Genomic DNA, 25,698 nt, shown 5'->3' on the forward strand with positions numbered 1-25,698 from the left:
TATTACGGGTTTATGAGCAACATTGATATTGAACTGATTGAAAGTTCTTGCGGTTTTCTATGAAATTCCTTGAACGTACGGCAAAGTAACACAACCTTTGTTGGTTTGACACTAGTTTGTGGAAACAGTGGTACTTTGAGAGCTTCTAATAAATTGGTCCGTGTAACCATTGATCTTTAGAGCGTCGACTACATGTTGTACTTCGGATAATTTGTCTGCGTCAGTAGAGGAGATGTTCGTTGCTCTGTTGAGAAGGGTTCTAGCTATTCAGCGTTTGTGTTGCGAAGGGTGTGAGAGTTGAATTGGAGGTACTTGTCCGTGTGTGTGGCTTTCCTGTAGACGCTAGTTTTTATAATTCCAACGGGATTCCTGATTGTCCTGTTGTCCAGAAACGCGATGGATCCGTCTCTCTCTTCTTCCACTGTAAATCGGATGTGTTGATTGACTGAGATAAGGTGGGAGTGGAACTCTGTAAGATATTCACAAGCGATGCAGACATGGCTATCGTCGACATATCTATACCACCACTTGGGGTGTGTTCCACAAGTAGATTTTCCAAAATTGCGCTCACAGGCGAACCCATTGGGCAGCCGAATATTTGTTTGTTGAAAGTGCCACCAACGACGAAATAGTTGTTTTCAAGAACAAATTCAAGCAAATTCATGATGTTGTCATCAAACATGTTTGTTCCTTCCGAGATAGTCAGATCAGCTTCAAGTCTGTTCTTAGTCACCTGAAGTGCCAAAGTCGTCGGTATAGATGTGAAGAGGGATATGACATCGAAAGATACCATGATGTCCTGCGGGGCGATGTTACAACCACAGATTTTTCTCACAAAATCGCAACTGTTCGTAACAGTATACTTGTTCTTTTGCAAAGGGCTCCAAGTGACGTTTCCGCGGCTCTTTTCTTTTACATTCGTAAGCCATTTGATGCTGAAAAAGGTTATAGAATTTTGACCGAAACGTTCATTAAACGTTTTTTAGTCAGTGAAAACAAATCTTTAATTCTTTTATTATCATGCCTGACTACAACTATGGTATTTTTAAAGGTTGAATGTTCATGCGTAATTTGCTTATAAGAAACAATGTCAACAACTCCATCCCCTCCAAAAAATAGAGTTAAATGTCCCTGAAATGGGCCTTCAGGAGACAATATGAAACATATTTAAGAATCGCCTACCAGCTCCAACCCTACAAGAACTCGTCCACTTGAATCTTTTTCCTCACCAATAAAACGTACGGTTCCTCTGACAGGAGTGTCATTATCTTTCAGAAATGTGACAACTCTTTGGTCAATTTTAAGGAAATCAACAGTTCTTGCCTGAAGTGACTTAAGCTCATTTTTTCCTTTAAAAAAAGATGGAAAATATGCATCCCTTAATTTTGATGTAAGGTTAGCTTGACCATGTTCATCTCTCTTGGGTGACTTCGAGAAAGATTTGTATTCTGCATCCTCCATTGGCATAGGCATAATTTTATCCAGTCCAACAAAAACAGCAGAGTCTGGTTCACAGGTGAAATATCGCTTTCCACAGAATGTTCCATTACAGTTTCCCAAGCCCGGATTCCTCTGAAAAGTGAAAGGGATAATTATCAATATCACTTCTTGACGGTTTTGGCTGCCTTATTGTCTATTGCTTTTCATTATTGAGATATAGGGCCTATGGCCAAAATAAAGAGCCATCAAACTTTGCTGACCCCGCACATAACAGAAGCCAACATAAACAAATTCTAGGGACTCAGAACAGCTAGCTGGGTAAGGTCTGTTCATAAGGTTGCAACAACTTAGTCCCGTAAGTGAATGAAAAATATAGTATTTAAAATGTGCCAATAATCCATACCACCTGAGAACAAGAAGTGATCATCACCTAGTAGTTTCATGTTTTAATACTTTATACATGAAACACTCAATTCATTATAGCGGTTCTTTTATGGAATAGAATGACTTTTCTTTATTCAGTTTCTAGGAATTTGCAATAATTTTGTAAAATGCTTAGTAAGTCTAAGAATTTCTTAAATTTTGATCTTAATTGTGAAGGCAACCAATGTAACCCAAGATATGATATTTATACATACCATTAAGTGAAGGATAGATATGTTTTGTAAGATAATATAGATTTTTCCTTTTCTTTAAACTATATGTACATATTCATTTAGCTTGCTTTAATATATGTATTTAGTTATTTTTTAATCCTACTGTACAAGATCCCATAAGCCTTTAGCTTTAAACTTTTATCGTGTTGAAATAAAGTTATCTTATCTCAACTGATTGTAAGGATATCAGTATTAGAATGGATCTAACTTTCATTAGCAATTCTGTGCCCTTAACATTCTTCAATCCTCACACAAGTAGACCCAAGACAGACCATCACTAGGGCTACAAAAGGACCAAAGTACACAATACCGACAATTGTGTGGAAGGACTCCGATACGTTTCCGGGGCCAAATGCTCACTACTATTACACTCGGTTACCATTTCGGAATAGCGTAAGGACTGGAGGAGTACCAAAGGCACCAACATGAGTTCTTGGTGGGCTTGGATGAAGGAATAAACATGCTGACAATATCTGTGTATTTGGATGTGGGAATTCAAAAAAGGAAGCTGACATTGACTATGCAAAAAATCTTACAACCCTATTGGAGAAGTGCAGCAAGCATGATCTTTGACTATGCAGTTCAAATCTCCATCGGTCACCTTCATGAGGTATAATCTCACAGGCAAAGGTGTAGAACCTGGCCCAGCCAAAGTAGAAGCTACCAAAGAGATGAAAATGTCCACTGACAAAGCTAGAGTACAGCGTTTTCTTGCAATGTGCCAAGATGACGACATTTTTTAAGATTAGAAGACATGTTTCAATGTTACCACCATCAACATCCTTTGTAACTGACGATGTGTGTAACATCGAAGCATGTCTTATAAATTAATAATTGTCGTAATGTTGTTAAAAATTTTAATTTACTTTCTGCTCTCTCGATCAATGTGCCAAGACTTAAGCAAGTTCTGTACTAACTTGTCGGAAACGTCTCTTCCAAAGAGGGACTTGACAAAAAAGGACTCTGAATTCCTGACGTCTAACAATAATGAACGTGCATTTGACTCAGCAAAGAACCTCATTGTCTCCGCAACTGCTCTACGCTACTAAGACCCTACCCTTTCCGTGCTGTAAATGAATGCGTGCCATTGGTTGTCTGTTGGTGCAAAACGATCAGCCCGTTTGCTCCAGATCGCACACCCTGCTGCACTGAGAAAAAACTTAGCTCAAACTGAAAAAGAGTGCTTGCGATAATCTCATGCATGGACAAGTGGCACCAGTACCTTTACGGAAAACACGACTTGCTAGTAAATTAATACAGATCGCCAACCACTCGAGACAATCTTCAAAAAGCCTCTCAGATAAGCACCTCACAGACTGCAAAGAATGTTGCTTAAATTACAAGGATATCAATTCTCAGTTTGATACAAGAAAGGAAAGGAACTTTACATAGCCAACACTTTGTCTCACAGACTCGTCACTGATCAGCCCTCCACCAATGTTAAGCAAGGATATGAAGACTTCCGTTTGGAACTATTTGAAATGGACCTCGAACCAAACACAATCACACTTGACACCCTACAATTAATTAGATAAGAGACTGTTAAAGACCCTGTCCTTACAGCTCTACACAAATTAATCATGACTGGGTGGCCTGCAGAAAGTGAGGGAAACTCCAGAGCAACTGATTATGAGACAGTACTTGAACTTAAAATCTCTGTTTACAATGGTGTTCTTTATAGATCCACCAGAGTCATTGTTCCACCTTCCCTGCTCTGAGAGCTGCATAAGACAAGCACGGGAATCTCTGTTCTCGCCTGGAAAGCAAATAGAAAAATTAGGGAGAAATGCTTATGATGTGGACTCTCCGGCCAGTAGCTAAGTGACCGACTGCAAGAACCAATAAAATCTCATGCAATACCAACCAGACAGTGGTCAAAAATAAGCACAGATCTCTTCCAGTTGAATGGAAACAACTATCTTGTCGTGGTTGACCATTACAGTGACTTCTTCAAAACTAGACTCCCACAACAAGAATTCTTCTGCTAACTTGAACTGGAATTCCTGACGAGTTGATTACCGACAACGGTCCGCAATTTGAAAGCCATGAATAGTCACGCTTCGCCTGAAAATACAGTTTTACCATAGGGAAATCATCACCTTACTACAGCTGGGGAAATGGAAAGGCAGAGTCAGCAGTTACAATTGCAAAGAACATTTTGAAAAAAATTGTGCCATGAGGACCCCTATTTGGCCCTATTATCTTACAAATACACCTCGGCAAGGATACGGTAACTCAGCAGCACGTCGTATGTCAAGAAAACTTAAAGATTCCATCCCCACACCCCCACGTCAAATTATTCCCCTAGTCTACTGCATGAAAATATCACAGAAAGAATACAAAGATCAAAGGCTCAGTACACCAAGAGGGTTTCGGTGCCACTTAGAGAGTTCTCTACTGGAGAGAAAGTGTACGTGAAACCTAAGTCTACAAAAAAGCACCAACCATGGATCTATGGGGAATTGATTAAAAGACCTGCACCAAGGTTCTGCCTTGTGAGCACAGCATCTGACCAGTATGGAGAAATGACAAACAAATCAGGGATGTGAAGGTTGAACCATAGTTAATCGAGGCTGGTTATGAAACATTAAAACCTTCAAAAGCGAGAACGATGTTTGTCACAATCGATGTTGAATTGACCGTGAAAGTGCACAATCTTTTGTTTTTGCTTTGTACGGGTTCGCAAATTAGTTGCGCATATATTAATCGAAAGATTTCATTGGTTAACTTCTCGAAAAAAAAGTGTGTTTTGTGCACCGTCAAGGCCAAAAATACAGACAAAAACATGAAACAAAAAAACTTTGTCGAGTTTCATAACCATCTCCATGCATTAACTATGGTTGAACCATATGGGAAGAGGTGAACGCTGTGAAGTCGCATCTTTACGTGAAAGTGAGCCTGGAACAGACGAAACCCGTGGGTTAACCCGTGGAACAAGAACCCACACCTACACTTCACCACTCAACAAAGCAACATAGAATTCCTTCAAGTTTCAGAGACTTAATTATTATGGAATGAACATTTTAGGAATCCATTTAGACACTGACCATCTTACAAACACTCTTTTTAAAGTCCAGTCGAACATCACTTGAGTTGATACGTTTGCAGACATGATTAGTTTTTAATAACTTTAATCTCTTAAATGGGGAAAGGTGTTACACTATGTAAAAATGCCACACATATGCACTAGCACCTATCATGGCACACATACAAATATTTAATTGGCACAACAGTACCAGCACTTACACCCCGTATAAATTACTTGAGTTTGGATAATAAATGTGCAATTTAGGACAAGAAAACGAACTATCAACACCACTGAAGTCCACATTATGTTTTTCTGTGTACCATCTCACTGTCCGTTAAAACTGTCTTCTGCATTGCCTGCACTCTTTGTATTGCCTTCTGCTTGTTCCCACTTATCCTTCCTACATCTCAGATTGTTTCATTGTCTCTACTGACTAAACTTCCACTGACAATCAGTATTACCGTGACCGGAGGAATTTCCAGAAAATCTTTCAAGATTCCATTCAAATGTCTGAAGTTCCACTGGGAAATAACTGCTCTTCTCGAAATAGCCGCAGGTGATAGTCACGAGTGACACTCTTTGGGCAAATGGGACCACTTCATCAACAACACAAAATTCCTTGGAACATTCACCAGATTTACATACGATACGCTACTCACTGAACACAACTCGGGTGATAGTACTCTGATGTTTCCTGGTGATCAGTTGAATCTAATACAAGCCACAAGCTTTTGGAAGTTTCTTCAGACCAACGTATTAAAAAACAGTATTTTTTTAATATTCATGAGCACATGTATTTTCTCGCGTAGTGAATCAAACGGACGGTCCACCAACATGGCGGCATCGTGTGAAACGCTTTGGCAAATTAATAACTCAGAAACGATGTAACGCACAGACCTGAGAATTGGAGAGGTGGTCTTTATTTGTTCATACAACATTTCAAGTTGTTGGCTTCTTTTGTGGATTGCTTTCGAATTTGCCTTTTGTTGCGTAGCAATGAAAAACATCTAAACATGCGCGCACTGTCCAATGTTGTTTTGACAATATTGTTGCTATCGTTTTGGGATATTCAAATTTTAACGCCAATCTCCCACGCAGGACCGGAAGGCTGTAGTCCGCTTGAAGTCGGCAAGCTATCCAAGACTACAGTGTAGCTTACAGACGTTCAGACAATCTCTTTTTTTTTTTAGTGAAGAAATAAGTTAAGGAAATTTAGTTTCTGTAGCAATCAAAGAAATGAGGAGTTAACAAACATTTTTTCCAAAAGTGATCTATACTATGCGAAACCTCCATTACTTTATGCGGTGAAACAAGTCTGCTTACATCAACCCAGCCCATCACTTCTTCGTTCCTCCCTTTTTTCTTCAATGTAACAGTCCTAAGTTCTTCCTCTACTTTGGCCGAATGTTCGCTGGTTGAACCAGTAACTTGTGATGAAGGAGGTGACGGTCCAAGGGCATATTCGATATTCTGCAAAGAAAACGAAACATCATTCATCCATTTGACAATTGATTTCGTTTTATATTACAATACTCAGAGACGGGTTCAAAAATACCCCACCTCCTTCTCAGCATACGAGTTAAGATTTAAAATGTCGGAGTGTTCAACAACAATGCGAGTGGGTAGAGAAATTTAAGGAGTAGGCGCGCGCTTCTAAAGGGGTCCAAGGAAATTTTGACCGCAAAGAATGTCTTTCCTGCATTCTTTTTGCATGCACAAAGCTTTGCCGATCTAAGGTTCGTGTTTGTGGCGCATGTTTCTTATCACATTGTTCGTAAAACTTTGGGGTGATTTCCAAATCAAACTAAGCGGCAAAGTGAAGTAACCTGGCAAGTTTTGCCACCAGCGGGTTGACGAATTTAAATCACTTATGACTTGAGCGCTTAATAACGTCACGCAATGAAGCAGAAGATTTGCACACATATCACGAAAAATTACAACATCCAGGGTTACCGTTTGATCACTGACCAATCAGAATGCTTAGTTTGCAATGTGTTAACTAGAAAATGAACATCCCTTAGTCAATCAGTTAGAAGAAACTACTAATTAACAATTATACCACGAGCGCGCGTTAGGTATGAGACGATATATAGCCAACCGGGCGAGAAAACGGAGATAGACTAACAAGTGATGTTAACTTTTGCAACCAATTTTTCAACAGACAATGGCTTCCGTAACTGAACTCGAACTTTGAGAAGAACAAACACAAGTTCCTCTTCTGTAGACTTTTAATTCCGAAGAGGGGAATAACGTTGCGTTATCGCTGCCATGTGACCCACGGGCTCTACTCATGTTTTACTATTAAATCGTGACAAATATAGGCCGCTTTCATAATGGCGGCCAAATAAAATACTGTTTTGTTTTATTGCTAAAAAGCCTTACTAGCCTCGCTACGACGAGGAAATTTTAAAAGAATTTTTGTTTCATAATGAGGGCAGTAGGTCTCATTAACATCAAGACAAAAGAATGTAAAAGTGATCTTGTACGGATACTCTAACCACTGAGCTACTGGAGACTCTGTGCTGATCATGAGCAAGGGTAAAATGTGGCTATAGACTACGACTGCACCACGCTACTATATTTCTCACATTACTCGCTTGGGAGGTTGAATGTAAAAAGACCGTCATTTATGAAAGTGGTCTATAAAGCAACATTGAATGGGGGGAGGAGGAGGGGGAAGGGGAGCCGTTTAGGAAGAAAATAGGTTTTAGGGTGGTATAATCAGTCGTTTTCTCAACAGGTTTTGTCCAAGATTGTAGGTCCGAGTAAGGTGAAGCTGAATTAAGTAGGTACATGCCTTGTCCTTGGCAAATTCTCTGGCTTCCTCTGCATCGTCAAAGAAAGTATATACAGTTGCATTGGATGTGTCCAAAACTGCACGGACATCTTCCGGACTCTAAATCAAGATAAGGGAAAAATTGTCAAAAATGCTTGTGGTTATCCTTTCCTTGGTAAAATCAGTTCTTTTGAAATTGACGCAACAGCCCGCGACCTACAGAGCTCTTATTAGGATTCTGACTTCAAATGACGTGCGACAAATTTGAAATTAGAACTTAAAGTAATCAAGGTAATAATATCTGAGTTCAAGAATTCTCCGTCCCAAGTGGAGGGATTCAGGTGGGCATAGCGTTTTCAATTTTCCATACGTTTGGTCGAAACTCTCTGTAATAGATGAACAGAAAGAAAAATAAAATTAACCGATAACATATACATGGAAAAAAGAAAAGGCGATTGCGCGCTTTTTAGTGACCCTACTATACTGCTCAAACAACGGCTTGGATATTTCCTAAAATTAGGTTCGTGCATATTACAAACATCTGAGAAGTCCTCACACAACAAAAAATAGTACGATAAAATGACAAGAATGCGTTAGAATCGCACTGTCAAAGCATAAGACTTGCATGGCCAGGAATACGGAGAATCAATGCCCACGACCAGTGAAAATGCACAAAAAGTCATTTTTTCTTTCGGGGAATCGCTGTTACCCACAGTGAGGCAACACGATGTGAACAGCCGATATCCCAACTTTCTAAGCTAAAACTGCCCCTGGGAGATTCGCACGAATATGGAAGAACAACAAAACCCGCCCATGACAGTTCCAGATACAGTATCAAGCTTCATCCAGATCCATGTTCTGGAGATAATGAAATCTACTGGTCAAAGTTTGAGTTTCTCTTGGGTTACATTTTGCTGCTTAGCTGAAAATCGAGCATTTGGACTGTGGGTGAAGTGTCACCACACTTGTTAACAATAAATAACACTGGTGTAACTGAAACAATCCCAATTACCTTTTCGCTTGACTGCAGAATGCAAGCAAACAGTCTGGCAGCTTTGTGTTTTGTCACATATTTAAATACGCATTCAAATAATTCATCGAGACCAAGATTTCCATCAAAGGCTGTCGGACCCATGAGCTCTCCCAGGTACTTCCACAATAGTGGAATATCAATTTCTGTGTCTTCAGCAACTTCAAATATTGACTCAAGCCTGTAAATAAAAAAATATCTTTTGATATTGCACTGTGCGGTTGATGTAGCAAACCAGTTACAGCAGAGATGTTTCCGAGAAATTTAGTAAAACAAAGTTTGACCAAAACGTCGGAAAAGTAATTGAAAGATCCTTCTTCACCCAAACGGGATCCTTCTTCACCCAAACGGGAAATCAGAACCCGCCAACCATAACACCGAATTAAGAACATAAATAATAACGCACGTGAACAAACGTCTTTTTTGAGGGTGAACAGGGACCTGCACATTTTGCGTCTAAGTGAGCAAATGTTGACACGAGATTTAAGAGCAATCTAAGAGAGAAGGCAACTGTTCTCAAATTTGTGAAAACCGAGACCTCTCATATCTCTCTCTCCCTTCTTCCCTCCCCCTTCCACCCCTTCCTCCTTCCACTAGCAGACGAAACCAGCGGACTTCAGCTATCAGAAGGAATCGTATCGATTCCTTTCTGTTTATTGTTAGCGTTGTTGCATCCATAAACCACGCACTTTTCAACCATTTTCTCTGTGTTCTCCGCTAATCTTCACACATCCCAACAACGTAACTCAAGCTTGCACGATGTCCTTTTCTTACGTCACGCTCGATACTTTGGCCGAGTGGGGGACTAATGCGAACGATAGGTGAAAAAATAGTCAAGACCACCTCCACTTTCAGCGCTCGTAAAAAAAGCCTACATTCAATATTTTTGGATTTTTTTTTTCGAAAATAAGTTATGGAAAGATGTCAAAATCTACTCCCAAAAAATAAGTTGAAGGGTTAGGGGCACTTTAAGAATGCTTCAAATTTTAGGACTTGTTCAGAATTTTACATCGATGACTTGCCGCTAATCTTTCTCTTATTGCCATTTGCACAGTTTCGACAACTTTTGGTGCACACTACATCATCTCTACCAGCTATTTACTAGTAACAGAAGCACTAGAATGGCTAAGAAACAAGCATGGCACTGTCATACAGTTATATGATCTTATAAATGATCAAGAGAATTCTGAAATTCAACTAGAATTCTAAGATGAATCATCAGTAGATAAGGTGTTCAATGAACAAGTATCCTCAGAGCTTGGTGCAAATTCCCAAACTACTGGAAATCACAGTCCATCAGCAATAACAACGTATAAACAGCCAATAGGAATATCTGATGACCAATTACGTCAATCAGTTAAATCATTAAATAATTAAAAATGCAACACAAAGCTTACAACAAGGTGCTTTCACGGACTAGAAATAAAATGAAAACCTCAACAGCCTGAAGTCACAAAATGTTGAACCAGTTTATTTGTTTATAACTGGAGGTGGTGGTGGTGGGAAAAGCCATTTGGTTAAAACAATTTACCACACTGTATTAAAAACCTATAGACATGCTCCAATGAATCTTGAGAATCCAACAGTGTTACTAGCAGCATCTACCGGAGTAGCAGTACTAAACATTGATGGTACAGACAGCATTAGCAATACCTAAAAATACAGGTGATAATGTGGAGGAAAATCCAGGTCCTACAATATTTGATATCATTGATCCAACAACCACTGTGACCGCTGACTCTAGTCAAGGAAATGAAGCAATCTTTGGTGTGAATGCTGGTAAGCAATGTGTAGCAATGTCACTTACTGCTATTATATACCATCAAATACAAGATACAAGTTTGTGGACTAATTCTACTTTGAACAATATTTTGGTTATTGGAAATAATCCATACAGTACTATAAGATGTTCTGCGCGAATGTTAACTGATGTTCCAGACATGGTTTCAATATTTGTTAAAGTGTATTCATTACAATATAGTGAGCCATTTACTGGAAGTTTGTTCATGACATCAAACATTGGTCCATATGTCTCTTAGAAATTCACTTCTAGAAGTATTTTCAAACTCTTAACGGAATTACAATAATTGTTGTTTGTTGAATAGTCCACAAACTAATATCTTGTATTTGATGGTATTTTATAGCAGTAAGTGACATTGCTACACATTGCTTACCAGCATTCACACCAAAGATTGGGGTGTCTACAAACCGAAGACCGAAGACCGAAGACCAAAAACCAAAGGCCAAAGACCGAAAAGTGCTAAAACGCTTTTTTCCACGTCAAAAACATAAAATCGATCAGGTCTTCGTTTTGTAGTTTTACCCGCCTCAAACTACAAAACGAAGACCCTCGCTAAAACGCCTTACTTGACCCTAAAACATTGAAATCGATGGGGTCTTCGTTTTGTAGTTTTACCCGCCTCAAACTACAAAACGAAGACCTCCGCTAAAACGCTTTATTTGACGCTAAAACATTGAAATGTAAGGGGTTTTCGTTTTGTAGTTTTACCCGCCTCAAACTACAAAACGAAGACTCCCGCTAAAACGCTTTATTTGACGCTAAAACATTGAAATCTAAGGGGTCTTCGTTTTGTAGTTTTACCCGCCTCAAACTACAAAAAGAAGACCCTTGCTAAAACTCTCTAATATGTCGGTGTCCATTTTGTAGCAATTTCCGCCTCAAACTGACATTAAAAAATTCTAATCGGACTGTTGTTTTAGCGTAAAATCTCTCAGTATTAAACCCCACTTCTCTTCTAACAACCCCCCCCCCCCTTCCCTCCATCAAGCCCCCCATTAGGAAGTCGTTTTTTGGTAAGAGCCCCCCCCCCCCCCTCCTCCTGGTCACGCCGTTCGGAAATCCACTTCATGCAACCCAGTTGATTTGTTTTGAAACAAATATACATTCAAATACATAATAATGTTAGTTGTTTCATATTGAATAATTCGTCCCATTTAAAGTTTCACCGTAGTTGTTTCAGTTTTGCACAAAACCATTTTAAGACGGAAACGATGTTTTAAGATTTGAAATAAGCGCCCCATTTCTATTAATCCCCCCGTTAATGAGGCCTGAAATTAAATAAGCCCCTTGGGGGCTTAATGGAGCGTTTACGGTAATTCATCAAAAAGCGTTGTTGACTGGTAGTAGTGATATACAACCATAATGTCGTACTTGCCAGCTGTCATTCAACAGTTTTATTTACCAACAGCAACGGCATGAAAAGTTAACCATTGTAACGTCCCAGTTCTGTACTGGAAGAGCCTACCTAAATATTGCTTTCGAATTCAGACATTAATTTTCAGAGTTGCAACAACCTTGGGAATCAGAGTTTATTGTTTGACAATTATTGTAGCAACAACAACTAAAAACAAGGAACAACTCTTGCATTTAACTTTCGTGATAAAGAAGTTTGACATATGAGGAATTCACCGCATGGGTTTGCTACATGTAGTGACAATTAATTAAACAAAACTTAAATAGCGATAGTTAATTCTACAGCTAAATATGCAAGCAGTCATGTTCCCATAAAGCGTTTTAGTGGGGGTCTTCGTTTTGTAGTTTGAGACGGGTAAAACTACAAAACGAAGACCCCTTCGATTTCAATGTTTTAGCGTCAAATAAAGCGTGTTAGCGGGGGTCTTCGTTTTGTAGTTTGAGACGGGTAAAACTACAAAAGGAAGACCTAATCGATTTTATGTTTTGGGGGTCGAAAAAAGCGTTTTAGCACTTTTAGGTCTTCGGTCTTTGGTCTTTGGTTTTTGGTCTTCGGTCTTCAGTCTTCAGTCTTTGGTCTTTGGTCTTTGGTCTTCGGTTTGTAGACACGCCCAAAGATTGCTTCATTTCCTTGACTAGAGTCAAGAGTCAATCAATGATATCAAATATTGTAGGACCTGGATTTTCCTCCACATCCTTTGCTTGCCGTATAAGCAATGGGATGTAAACATTGTAGCACATCATTTGTGTAAACCAAACATCACCTCATTACACGACTTGTAATGTCCAACAACGCGTTTTAATGTTGGCAAGTAAACACACATTTAAGTAAAACATCATAAGCATCGTATTCCAAAATCGCCCTCGCACACGTGAAAATGCATCCTTGGCTTTCACAAAATTGTCGTGACAGCCGATCCTTGACCGGTATTGTTCGATTGTTGTTCCTATGCTGGCGGCTACATGTAGTAGCAGGCAACAGTAAGAGTACGAAATACTATTCTTTGAGAATGCAAGACTCTTATTCAATGCAAGTATTTTTTCGTACAATAATTATCTTTCACTTTGAGGTGTAACCCACACCGATAGTTCAAGCCGATAAATACTGGCTTGTGAGAATTTGTGAGATACTCGTGAGATTCGTGAGATACTTCTGAGATATGTGGTGCAACCTGCACCGGATAATTTTTAAGCCAATGAATGTGGGCTTGTGAAAGCGTCTTAGCTTCAGTGCAGTCCTCACTAAACACAAGCCGAGTCTATATATGTTGGCTTCCGTGAGTAAACAACTCCCGTATCAATATCGCCGAGGAAACTCCACTCAGCGATGTCACCTGGATGAAATACCAAAGAACAAACAAGGCAGGAAAGTGTAGCTAATTTTCGAAATGGAAGAGACATGAAGTTTCTTGCAAACACAGCTGTATCGATATCGCCAGCTCTTGGTTACCTCAACATACACATTTTACATACCCATTAAGGTACTGTTGAGATGTGAGAACACCGTCGCGCATCAGAAAATGAATGAGCTTTCCAGTGGCCTGTCTTTCGGATGCTCTCTTCCCCATTGTGTGATTGAATGTCACCTCAACAAACACGTGGTGCCGTGATGGTGATTGTAGTTCTCTCAGATATTCAGCTACTTCCTGTTAGCAGAACAGAGCATTCACAATTAGGATAGTTTACCAGGAATTTATCCCCAATTCCTGAAAAACTTATTGGCGACGGTAAAGCCCTAAGGGGAAAGAGTGAGTTAAATGGTGGTGTGCTTTAAATTCTTCTATGCATCTGCTGTCCGTTAAATATGGGCCTTGCGGCCAGCCTCACCGAAATTTCCTGCGCTTCCCTAGCGGCATTTAGGTGACTGGCCTTTGGCCTTGTCAGCAGAACATACCTAGTGGGTAATTGTGATTTCCAAGATGGTGAAATCTCTAATACCGATAACAACATTTCGGTTGGTCAAAACCACGCCGGCCTGCTCTATTATCCCATAGTTAGTAGAGGGACACATCAAACAACTTCTTTTAGAGATTCTGCGGCGATGGAAGCCAAACCAGCCCAGTAAGGATAATACTCACTTAATGCATGCTCAGGCTTTAGCCCACATGGTTAGATGCCGGTCAAAAAAACGTTGTAACACTTAACCAGAACTAGGCCTAGACACAAATATCTGGATATTTTTTTAGATATTCAAAAAATCTCGAGATATTTAGAAAAAGATCTGATATTTAATTTTTTTTAGGGAAAAACTATTGAAGTCCTTTTTTTCAGCTTCCCAGAAAAAATGGCGAAGGAAAGCAATTTTTTAAAGTGAAATGCTACTTACAGAGACAGAAATTCAAGCAAAATTAATAAATCCTACCATATGGGCCTGCAGTAATCACATGCAGCAGTATCCTTCTTTTGTAATAATATATGTTAAAGCTTCGAGTAAAGTAGCTATCGGTAATTTCTTTTGGAGACTGCGGGGTAATGAAATTGACGGACGAACTGAAGTAAAATTGTTCAGAGTTTTGTTGTATGCCTTACAAGGACACCGTTGAATTTCCCGTATTACCTTCTACTTGTTAGGTTATTCCTGTATTATTTATGAAAATAAAGACAGATATTTTTGGGATAATCATAAAAAAAGTCAGGATATTTAGGAAAAAATCGAGATATTTTTAAATATCTCGATTTTTTTCTAATTAACATTTTTATCTTAAACTTCGGTAATTGCTTGACATTCTCTGTCTTTGTTATTCTTTTAACGCACGATTTTGGAGTTAATACACTTAAACCTTTAAAATGTGTATATCTATAAAACCGCTATAAATTTCGCTGAAAACTCAGCCTCGTCAGGCATGTTCCGCCATCTTGGATTCAAGATACTCTGGTACCCAGTGTATGAAGCACCAAGTGTCTTGACTAGTCCACTAGTCACATAGGGTGTCTCACGCTCCTCCTTCGTCAAGTATTACTCTAGGAAGTTTCATATAATTCCATTCCTTCTTCGTTTTGATGAGAGATCCTTTCGCCACTCGGTTGATTCTCACGCTCTCTGCTATTTGCCTTAACATGGCATGATTACCATACACTCCAGTCACGGACATTTTGAACTCTTGTCGTTCCTTCCCATGCTTTTCTACGCAATGTCTCCATAATGCTGATTTCTCGTCTCGATTCTCTAAGCCCCCCGCGTGCTCCGTACCTCTTGTATAGGCATTTCTGGCTGTCTCAACAATGTACCTATTTTCGCATCCCTGGCATTCAATCTTGTACGTCACACCGTGTGCATTACATGGACCTTTCCCAGCTTGTTTACAAACCAGGCAGTCTTCTCTCCCACACCTTCGCTGTTTAAACGGATTGGACTTTTGTAGCACTTCCTTCAGTGTTGTACCTGTCTTCACCACCTTCATCTTATACCCCTGGTTTCTGATTTCACTCTGGTATTTTTTCCGCAGTTGCGATCCAGGTGTCGCAGGAACGAATATAACCGCTTCGTCTCCACCTCTCCTGTACCAATCATCTCTCTTTCCGGATTTTTCTGCTTCTCTCTCGTCTTTCCTCCACCCTTTTAATCGATGCATTGGTCTCTCTCCTTTCAGTTCAGCCTCTTGTCTTGCTCTGTAAGCCTTGACAGCAGAGTCAACCACTTCATACCTGAACTTCTTGTTGTATCCCGAATACTGCATTCTCAGAACCATCTCCTAGACTTTCCCCACTACATTTGCCCAAGGTAGAAGTGGGCTGCAATTCAATAGCACACGCAATACCGCTTGAGACAGCACTGTCCTCTTCACCCTCGCAGTCGACATGGCGGATCTTGAATTGATCAATGATTTAGATGCTATCTCTTTCGTGTAGAATTCTTACACTATTACAGACACCATCTGGTTTGACCCTTGGGTCTCCCTCTCTCTCTGCTCAACCCAGACCTTTAAGTCTAAGATTGGCAACTTCTTGTCTGGATGCTTCGACGGGTAGTCGACCTCAAGCTTTATCGATGGATGGTTATCATCTCCAACCTGCCTTATCAGCTCCATAGTCCTTTCGTCTGGTGCTCGTCTTTCGTCTTCCACAACGTTGGTGGTGTCCATGATAATTTTTCCTTCCACGCACGTCAGTCCTGGTACAGTCGCTTTTGCAGCAACATTGATGTCATCTACATATCTCTGGTTCATCTTCTGCACTATTCCAACGCCCTTAAGCTTGCATGCAAATTCTCAGTCCCACCAGATCATGAATATTTGCGCCAAGATCCCAGTTAACGTCAGGCCGATCGGTCCGCCTTTAGTTTGTTTTTTGATCTCGTTACTGAACGTGTATACATGGTTCTTCATGATCACTGACAATGCCACGCGTTCATCGGCTTGCTTTTTAGGTGGATTCCACGGTTTGAAACGTTTTTCTTTCTTCTCCTCCGCACCACTTGTTGTTATTGTTGGTTTCCTCCCGCGTTTGGATTTCCTTGTGGGACACACATCGGCTATATTCAACCTCTGAAGCAAATCCGGTTCAAAGTTGATCGCTAGGTAGAGCCCACCTCTTCGTAGTCTACTCCCTCTACCTGAATATCACTCTCAAAGAAGACATCGCAAACCTTTCAATCGTAAAGTCCATGTCCAGGCTTGGATAGAGCGCCTTCACATCCGCCGATCCCACCACTAGATCTTATCTTTTTATCTTTTTTTCTAAGTATCTTTAAAAAGAAAAAGATCGAGAATTTCCGGAAACATATTTAGGCGATTTCACGTGATATTTGTGTCTTGGCCTAACCAGAACACAGGGTAATTCATTCGCCAAGGCATTAACATAGAACATCTCCTTCAGTAAAAGAGGTAGTTTCAGATCTAGGTTGAAAACACGCAGTCCTATGGCTTTTTCCCCCTTCATGTTGATTTTGGAGGCCTCAGCTGAGTCATCGAGAATCAACATTGGCGGGGGGAAGGGAGAGAAGTGTGTTTTGTGTTACAAAAGTCCTGTCCGAGATTGCACTATCCTAATAAGCCTTTTTTTTTGGGGGGGGGGGGGGGGGTTTAAAAAAATCATTTTCGTTTTCCAGCAAGTTGCTAAAACCACTCTTGCTAACCTTCATATCTCTGATATTCAGGAATTCGTCAATAATTGAAAGTGTTTTCCTTTTCATCATTTCTTGCGTCACTTCTTGTGATACAGCAAGTGCCGCTGACCCAGCAACAGCACTGGAATCAGTTGCTGGCCCCACTTCTGCTGTTGCTCGAGGAGACTCGCGTCCACTCTCGCGCTCTTGGCTAGCGCGCTGAAAAAAAAAACGCGCTGAACTCGAACACTGAGAGAAGAAAATAAACTAGTTGAAATCTTTTAAAGCTCTTTTGCAGTTAACTTCCGCTATATGCGTCGCACGCATAACCCATCCCAAGTAGGAAAATAATAAACGCGCGGGGAACTGTGATAAATGTCGCATTACACAATCGCGAGGCATTCAAAATTTGCAAAAATCAACAGTCTCCGTTAGTTGCACGAGGAAATTTTAGATGCATCCTTCTCTCAATGTGCATATTCTTTTTTTTTTTTTCAGGATCTCTGTTGATTTAATGGTTGTGACTTAAGTCAAGCTGAACGCAAAGTGAAATTTAAGACGGGCCTGTGACGCCCGACAAAAGAGCTCAAACAAATAAACAGATTTAGCATTGCATCCATGTGAACAGCAAACAAGAAACGACAAGCTTCTGCTTGTCATAAAAAGCATAAAAAATTGCATTCTAGATTGCCTATCTTTTTTAAGAAGCCGCTCGATATCTGTACATTACAGGTAAGAGAAAAAGCTAACATCAGCCGAGTTCCTTCGATTTTCTTGGAGAGCCTGCCACTTGCTGTTTGCCATAATACCACACTAAATGTCACTATAATAGCTAAGAAATAAAAGGAGCAACTTGGTAAACCATTACACAGAGGCAAGCCCTATAACGAACCTCTTTCACAAACGCCACATCTGCGTTGCGTAAAACCCCGTGGACGCTGGGTCAATATCTTTGTTTTGCAATACAGTAAACCGTTTTCCTTAATCGACACTCAAGTCCAAGTCTGACGATTTCAATCGAGTGCGAGTCACGAATTAAATGACGCAACTCATCCATTCACTGCAGCAGAGCAAACCAATGCCAGAACAAGAGCAAAGTAGTATAAACACAACTGAACTGTACTTACTTTGATAATTTGAAACTTCTTAGGATCCACACTAACGTTCCTAGGACCTCCGCCTACAGCAGTCCAGCTTTTATCCGCTCGGGGAATGGCACCCGGGCGGGGACAATCACGTCCGCCCGTGTTACCTGCAAGAGCCATACAGCAACAACATAAGAGTACCTACATATTGTAAAACATCTCGCCCCGGACAACTTACTCAAGTGGACAGGTCACAAGCCAGACTGCAAAAATAAGTGTACGCCTTCAACTAGATATGCTTAGAGAGTGCATATTCACGGTTTCAACATATTAATAATGTTTGATAGCGCCTTATTCATTGAATAAAGGTATGACCACTGGACAACTGGGGCCTGAACTTTTAACTGGGTTGCCAGTGTGGCAAACCAGTCGGAAAATGGGTGGCATTTAGTCGTTTTATTATTTCTTTAATTTTTTTTCCCGTATCGGTAAAAGTCTTTCCTGTCCCTCCCCTGCTAAGTAGTGCCTTTGTGCGTAGAGTCTTCTGGGCATTTGTTTTGTAGGTTTGAGCGGGTTGTAGAAATGTGTACTTTTTATTCGGTGGACACAGTAGAAAATTTAATTAACCTGCAACGGCGTCGAAAGTCATTGTAACGCGAATACCGTTTTAGTGGATCTTTAAACCAAATATACCCTTATGGAGCTTAAGAATGGAATGTCAATTGCATAAACAAGACAGACGGTGAAAAACAAATATCTGGAACCTTAAAAGCGACGAGTAATGGTCTTCGACAACAATTGCATCTTTCGCCGTTGGATATCAAGTGAGCTTTGTTACTGGGTTGCCATATGGCAATCCAGTCGGAAAACAAGTTAAACAAAACATACCTTTATGGAGCTCAAGAATGGAACGTCAATTGCATAAACAAGACAGGCAGTGAAAAATAAACATATGGAATCTTAAAAGCGACAAGTAATGGACTTCGACAACAATCTTTCGCCCGTCAAGCCTTAATCAATGTGAGCTGTATTTCTAATATTTTACCAAGAGCGGTGTTATGTACAACACTGAAACCAAATGGAAAATTCTCTTGTAACTTATGGGTTTAACAAAGACAGAGAAGGAGTCGAAGACCTTAAGTGGATCTGTGATCTCTGTTGTCTGGCTATTTGTTTGGATTTATTTGTACTTAACTCTGCACAGTCTCCCGGTAACAATATGAAATTTCACCAATTCTTATCTTTTATTTTGTGCTCAACTCTGCACAGTCTTCTAGTAAAAGAAAATTGGAAATGTGACAGTAAGAATTATTTGAAAGAAAGCTTGCTGTCTATTTTGTGCTTCATTATTCCAGGAAAAGGTTCTTCAGGAAAGGGTTTGATCCTGAAATTTATTTTTTTGCGTATGGTATTTGACACGATTGGGTTTATTGTCTTCACGCACGCAATAAAATAGGAATGGTTTTTGCCTCTAATAGCAAATATGTTGTTTGGTTTAATACATTTTTCGCTGAAAAAGGTTTTTGTGAGATTTCCCTTTGTGAATTCATCATGTTGTGTAATATTCGAGCTTACAAATTTGCATATGTGGATTGAAATGTGATGCGCGAGAAGACAGGAATTTTTTTTTCCCTACAAATGATTAATAGCTAGGTTGCCAAGTTTTTGACGTCGGAAAAAGATCTGTTTTCTCATTACTTATGCTTTTTGCGAATTTTGAGTGTCATGAAATTACATCACTGCGTGACAGAGTTCCTTTTTTCAACAATTTATCGCTTTAATCTAACCCAAAAACATTCAGATAGTAAAGAACTTCATATTTTATTAATCATTTATTTTGCTTTTGCACTTGTCAGCATTGTGATTTGCAATAAATCGCAAGTCTGTTTTTGTATCTCGTAGATGTTTACATTTTCAATTACAAACTCTGTTTTGATCGGCCGCCAACCTCATGAATGTGTAAATAGTTTTCTCAGGAAACCGACCAAGAAGGCTTCCTGACCCGACATATGAAATGTAAATATTCTGTTAAATATTGCAAAAACATAAAAAAACCAAAGACGTAAGTTTCTTGGCTAAAAGGTACGTTGTTTTGCTCTGAAAACGACGAACGATTAGCATTCTTACCCGTGGCTCATTCAATTGACAAAAAGTGATCACGTGCACCTTTAGGGTTGATTAGCACGTGATCAATTTCTTCCTTTTGACAGAGCATCATGACCTTCTCCTTGATTCATAGAAGTCAGAGACTGCAGAACTTTTAAGTATTTTTATGATCGATTGTCATTAATCTTTCGATGAGAATTCGATTCAGAGTTATATATAAAAGCTATGTTATTTTTCCTTCATCTGTCTTTTGGTTTGTCTTTTACTGTTAACTCCACGCTTTTACAGTACGTTTTGGTGCAATCGTTAAGACAAAAATTTTTTGACTTGGCATCAGATTAGACTGAAAAGAAGAGGAATTATGAAGCGGAAACAACATGTTCGATCTTTCCTTAGTGTGTGCAATAAACATTTGCTTAGTGCAACTGCATGACACGCAAAAAAACGCCCGTCAGGGCAGTTTGCAGTTCGTCTTTTTGAAGACTATTTAAAGAAGAAACGAGTGAGTTTTACTCAAGAGCGTGTTTTGTTATCTTTAAAATGAATTGATTACCAAGGCTAAAAAACCAAAAGACCTCAAAATGGGACAGGACATTAAAAAATAATTAAACGTGTGAACCAAAGGGCCTCTGCTGGCACGACATCTGGGTGACCCCTCAATTGGTCTTAATGATCCCCCACTTGAAAAAATTAACTGGAACGCTACAGTTCAATACCACCCAACTCAGTTCCTTCTGTTTTTATATAACACGTACCACAGGCAACCCAGTGTAAGATCAGGGAGCGTCTAGTTGCTTTATCAAATGTGTGCTTCTGTCTTGTCAAACTCGCTACAGGGGCTTGTCCCAGGGAGGCGATCACAAGCGATCAGCAAAAGCCACATGCTCAGCCTGCCTCTCCTTTGACATACCACTGGCATGTAGCAGTGCTTCGTGGCAGGCCATTCAACCTTCACAAGTTAGTCATCTCCTTTAAATGCATTGAATCTGACCTAAGTGAGGAGCTCATGCCCATTACTCATCTGCTCAAGCAAGAGCATGTCTTCGAGTTCAAACACTACTTAGCTGTGCTTTCCATTCTTTTCTCGCATTCGACTACAATATTCAAACTGCGCACAAAGTTTCCTAGACCCAGGTGTGCAGTCGAAAAATTGGATGGATCCGAAATAAAATAATAATAAACATTAATACTAATATTAAGAACATTAATAGTAATTAATAAATTAAATACTAATCCGAAATAATCAAATACCAACCATGGTATATTTAGCAATTATTGAATTCTGCAGGTCGAGGAAGGTGTTATCCACCAAGGCCGAAGGCCGAGGTGGATAACATTCTCCGAGATCTGCAGAATTCTTCATATTCTACGAAAGCCGAATTCAATAATTCCTTTATTATTCATTCAAAATATTTTCTTCGCTCAAACTTCTAAACCTACTCGCAGCCATTTTTCTGTTCAACAAAAATAACACAATCTCCTCCTCAGCTTTTTTCGGTCAACGGTTCAATAATTTGCACCGGGCTGCAATTTTGAAGTCATTTTGACGTCATGGGTTTATGATCTGCAGCGGGCTGCACTTTTGACGTCATTGCTTCAATATGACGAAGTTTCTTTCCAAATTTCGTGAACAGCAGCTGGTTATGGTGAATTATGCGTGTGGTTTTAACCAATCAGAAACGGGGAAATATTTTGAATGAATAATAATAGGTTTTATTTTGCCCATCAAATAAGCGTTGATAGTGTAATTTTATGCTGAAAACTAAAGCCTACAAAAATTCTGTGAAACGTTTCTGTTAAGTAAATAAAGTGCAATTTAAGTTTTAAGCCATCGGGATAAGCTTAATCAATCCCTTGACTTCTTAAAAAATTTATACATTCTTTTCTTTTCTTTCCGTGCAGCCCACCTCCTTCTCATAAGAAGATTCTTGAGAGCACGCATTATACACCTTTTTGCAGATACGGCGGCCATTTTGGATTTCTATGGTTTCAAAACACATTATGGGATGATCAGGGGGCAAATTAATATGCATTTTCCCCCTGGGCATCCCATAATAGCTATTTGAAGCAATAAAAATCAAAATGGCCGCTGTATCTGCAAAAAGGTCTATAAGAAATAAGAAGTGCTGGTCTTAACAAGAAATAAATGAGCAAGCGTAAAATCAAACAAAGTCAATGCTAGTGAAAATTCATAATTATACAACATTTGGTCAGCATCTGTCACAAAGGCAGACCCACAACCAGCTCTTGAAGATTTCTGGACTTGAGGCCAGCACAACAGAATCTGGTAGTTTATTCCAATCGCGAATCGTCCTCGGGAAACAAGGCATTTGATGATATGCTGTATGAGAAAAGTGGACTTTATAGCTACTACAATTAAGGTGTCTCTTTCAACATATCACACAACAGATCACACAATTACGCTGTACGGGTTTTCTTTCACTGTATCCTCACCTCTTTGTTGTAATCTCTTATCTTTTCTAGCAATTTGAATAGTCATCGGAGTTTTCTGAGTTTTCTTAGCCTCGTCGGCAGCCTCTCGATGGATCTGATCTATTGTCTTGGGAATGTTGTCTTCGCCACGAGGCACCCAGCCATTGCTCCGTAAACCCACGATGTCCTGCATCATGAATCTGACACGGGAAGACGTTTTCCTCGCCAAAATGATTTTGTTGATCCGTGTAAAGTACTGATCAACTCTTGGCTGGAGGCAAAAGATAAAAATGTGTTCAGCAACTAACATCTTATTGCTGGTCCCACATGCCATACGCCATGAAAACAAATTCGAAAAAAGGCACGCATAGCGTACATGTGTGTAGCACACAAGATTTCCCCATGGGCATCGACCAGTAACCGAAGAACTTTCCACGGGTCTTTCTGCAAGTACAGGAAAGCATTGTGTTTTTGGTCACTTGGGATGTCTCTTGTTTCTTTTGTTTACGTAATTTCTGCTCCGGTAATTGCAGAGGCTGCCCTTTTTACACTTGTACGAAAAGGTTACTCGTAATTTGCTACGCAAAACGAAACGAATCTGTGAATTTTCTGAAATGAAATCCAAATGTTCATTCCGCGAAATAATCTCGATGTTGATAACGTACAAAATCGCCCATAACTCGTTCGTAAATCACAAGTCCATTTTGCTGGGAAAGGCCATCTCTTTGGCTAGTTAAGTCCATGTACAAAGCCATTCGTTGTTCGACATATGAAATCCATTTCACCACAAACTGTTAGTCTGTCGATCGCTTGTGAACAAGCTCTTCTTTTGATTGAAAAATTGCATTGCACTTTAAGCAAAGAGCAAAGTTTTCTTTTAAGTTGTTCCGCAAAATCCGGGAAATTACAACCTTTTGTGCCATTTTAAATAAATTGTTTTCATACCTTTAAAAGTGAAAAAAAAAAAATCCAGAGAAACGTGTTCCAATCATCAATGATTGCGTCTGACCAAGTACTCATGCAATTTCTGTCCTTAATAATCTATATTCAAGCAAAACCTTCAAATGGATGAAAATCTCCAGGCAGATGGAAGAAGTGGTTTAAAGTGCCTATTCCCTCAACACACTTTTCCAATTTATTTATTCTCCGAAATCGTGCCAAATACATCATGTTCTTTTTAGAACCTTTTGAAAGAAATGTTACATTTTATTGCCTTTGAAAACAGGAAATGCGAGCAATGAAGGGGAATGGGTTCGATACCGGGTTAAAGTAACAAGTTAAAGGCCCACCTCCAAGCGACACGCTTTTCCACCGTTTGTTTTCGTTATGGAAATTCGCATTGCTTTTCACAGCGATCAGACTGGATGAATTTCAGGTTTGGCTGGATTACCATATGTGAAAATTGTTCCACGGCACGCAAAGCCTGTCGTTTGAAGGTGGGTCTTAATTGCCAAAGCAGTCTGTGACGTCAACCCGGTATCGAACCCATTCCCCTTCATTGCTCAGTTATGGTTCAAAGTATGACCACTTTTTCCGTGGTTCAAAGCCAATAAAAAAGTGGAATTTTTCACTAAAACGTTCCAAAAACCTGCATTTTCGACGATAGTAGTATAGGGGGAATGACTAGGCGAAATTATTCAAAATGGCGGCCAGTGGGAAATTCTACCCAAACCGGTTTTTGGATTAGGGTTTATAATGAGATGCATACCACGTAGGTGTACGAGGATATATTCAAGATGGCGGCAGGGGGTTTGAATGAACTCCACGTCATATATTTGGTTTGAATTGTATTATATTCTTTTTCTTTTATTTGGAGTGAAGTGTAGTGTGTTCTGGTGGTACGGTTCCGCCCAACCAGCCGGATAGTATCGCGCTTATATAGGGAAAGAATAATGGAGTAGCTAAGAACCAATGAGAAGGCACTGACGTCACAGTCAAACAAGTTGAAACAAGTTTAAGGGTTGGTTACAAAAACCAGTTTTGAAGATGATCAGTATTCAAAAGTCTTCAATAGCAAAAATCCCGTCAAACCGGTTTGCGTTCTTTCCTTATGGCACACCCAGAAATGGACACGTGTATAAAGGTAACGGAAAAAAATATTTCAATTCAACGATGGGCCAAATGATCGAACAGCAGATTTTTGCTTTGGAGATTGACGCATTAACAAATCGTTTGCAACGACTGCAATTGGACAACAAAATCGTAACCTTACTTAATGAACTTTGGGATAAGATGAATAAAGGAGGCTCTCGCAAAGTTGAAATAACAAGTGATGAAGATGGAATGGAAGTCATAATTGGAGAGCTAATGGTTCCAACATTTTATTTTATGAACGAGAAGAAATTTTCCCGTCAACTTCCTTGTATTTTGAAGTCAGCGCTACAAAATGAACATTGGCTACGGGTAAAGGTTCATCAACTATTTGTTAGCGAGTGGAAGAGTGATTATTTCTCACATGCAAGATGGAACAGCAATGACACGTTCACTTTCAACCAGTAAAAGAAAAAAGCAGTATATTTTCATCTTCGTATTACAAACAATGCCAACAGATGCTATGTATAAATTAATTGAACCCTATTCAAAAACACACTACAATGCCTTTTCAATTCAGCGAAAGGAATGAAACATGAAGAAGCAAAGGTTACTTGAAAAACTCTCCACATAGTTAGAAATAATTGTCAAAGAGTTTTTCAATTAACCTTTCACAGTGATCACATTCTTCATGATTATCACTGTTTCCATTTTCATCCACGTTTCGGCATGCAAATATACACTGAATTGCAAAGGCAAAGTCGTGTTGTTGAATAGAATTTAACTCTCTATCAAAATATCTACAGACTATACAATTTTCCTCGTATTCCATCTCAGGATGATTCTGCTCACAGA

The 25,698-nt window shown here is 39.6% G+C and overlaps 1 protein-coding gene across 1 annotated transcript in view; it reads right to left on the reverse strand.

Annotated features, from left to right (window-relative positions):
* The window catches only part of LOC138050386 (uncharacterized), an 84,390-nt gene that overhangs the window by 5,305 nt on the left and 53,387 nt on the right, over nucleotides 1-25,698 (reverse strand). Inside the window, exons 10-17 of the mRNA XM_068896722.1 lie at nucleotides 22,834-23,083; nucleotides 18,316-18,440; nucleotides 17,219-17,407; nucleotides 13,618-13,790; nucleotides 8,913-9,111; nucleotides 7,922-8,020; nucleotides 6,448-6,594; nucleotides 1,183-1,572 (exon numbers count right to left, since the gene is read on the reverse strand). Of these exons, the coding sequence (XP_068752823.1) occupies nucleotides 1,183-1,572; nucleotides 6,448-6,594; nucleotides 7,922-8,020; nucleotides 8,913-9,111; nucleotides 13,618-13,790; nucleotides 17,219-17,407; nucleotides 18,316-18,440; nucleotides 22,834-23,083 (1,572 nt within the window). The remainder of the gene's footprint in view (nucleotides 1-1,182; nucleotides 1,573-6,447; nucleotides 6,595-7,921; nucleotides 8,021-8,912; nucleotides 9,112-13,617; nucleotides 13,791-17,218; nucleotides 17,408-18,315; nucleotides 18,441-22,833; nucleotides 23,084-25,698) is intronic.

This window comes from Montipora capricornis, chromosome 6 (assembly GCF_036669925.1).
Source record: "Montipora capricornis isolate CH-2021 chromosome 6, ASM3666992v2, whole genome shotgun sequence".
In the NCBI taxonomy this organism is placed as follows: Eukaryota; Metazoa; Cnidaria; class Anthozoa; order Scleractinia; family Acroporidae; genus Montipora; species Montipora capricornis.